The sequence below is a fragment of the Fulmarus glacialis genome, unplaced genomic scaffold (genome assembly GCF_000690835.1).
Source record: "Fulmarus glacialis isolate BGI_N327 unplaced genomic scaffold, ASM69083v1 scaffold45025, whole genome shotgun sequence".
Lineage (NCBI taxonomy): Eukaryota > Metazoa > Chordata > Aves > Procellariiformes > Procellariidae > Fulmarus > Fulmarus glacialis.
Window position 1 is genome coordinate 524 of NW_009215795.1, and position 1,124 is coordinate 1,647.

Sequence of the window (1,124 nt, forward strand, 5' to 3'; positions counted from 1 at the left end):
CAACAAGCGCTCCACCATCACCTCGCGGGAGATCCAGACGGCCGTGCGGCTCCTGCTGCCCGGCGAGCTGGCCAAGCACGCCGTCTCCGAGGGCACCAAGGCCGTCACCAAGTACACCAGCTCCAAGTAGAGCGTCGCAGATCGTCAGTTTTAACCCAAAGGCTCTTTTAAGAGCCACCCACGTACTCAGTAAAAGAGTCGTTCACACTGATTCGGTTCGGTGAGTGGTACTTGTGTTTAGTGCTGTTTTAGTTCCCGGACTAGGGCATACTGTTTAATAGTAAGGAAAATGTTTGTCATGTTACAGTACCGGGAATGATTTGGGTCGTCTTGTATGGGCCCCACCCCGACTGTTCATCGGGCAAGCCTATAAAAAGAACATTAAGCACCTAATCTAAGTCCTAAAGCTATTAAAGTTTTCCTTCCTTGTTTGAGAGTAATTAGCTCCTAGTTTTTTAGTAAATACAGAGAAATATACACTATAGCTCTTAGGGTGTTTTGGTTTTTCCTGCTGTTTTTTTTAAAAATAGCAGCTTTATTCCAATGCGGTTCTTGACTTTTCTAATAAAATGTCGTCGTTCTCTTTAAACATTAGCTGTCATTCTCGAACGACTTGGCCGCAAGCCAGAGCGGCTTGTTTACTCAGAGAGCTCCATAGGGATTAGTCTGTGTATGTGATATTTGGAAGACAATGTTTCATGAAATTTATCATGCCGTGACAGCGGAAGTGAAATGGTATAGCGAAAAATAATTTTATTAGTCTCAGAGATGTCATATGGAAGTGGCGTAGTTTTTTTCTGTCGTCTCTTTAATTGAGAAAAAGCACAGCAGAATAAAGCAGTTCCTCAAAACTCTAAGTGACAACGTAACATGAGAATACAAGTAAAAAATAAGGGATCCTTAAAAAAAAGTGAATGAGAGCGCTGTATGGAACTTCAGGTGGCGCAGGATGTGCAGGGAAGGCTGGTTTTCGAAAAAGCTTTTTGCAAGGGGGCTGAAATCCCGGCCGCCCCCGACAGAGGCGGCGATAAAAGCGTCTGCTGCGGGGCCGGAGTAAAATCTCCGCGTCCGGTGGCAGGTTACCGCTGTGGCAGAGCGCGTTGCTGCGGCTGCCGGCCCCACTC

General features: G+C 46.4%; 1 protein-coding gene across 1 annotated transcript in view; it reads left to right on the forward strand.

The window, feature by feature from the left end:
* Positions 1–130, forward strand: part of LOC104077725 (histone H2B 8-like) — a 380-nt gene extending 250 nt beyond the window's left edge. The window contains exon 2 of the mRNA XM_009579052.1: positions 8–130. Coding sequence (XP_009577347.1) covers positions 8–130 — 123 coding nt within the window. The remainder of the gene's footprint in view (positions 1–7) is intronic.
* The last annotated feature ends 994 nt before the right edge of the window (positions 131–1,124 follow it).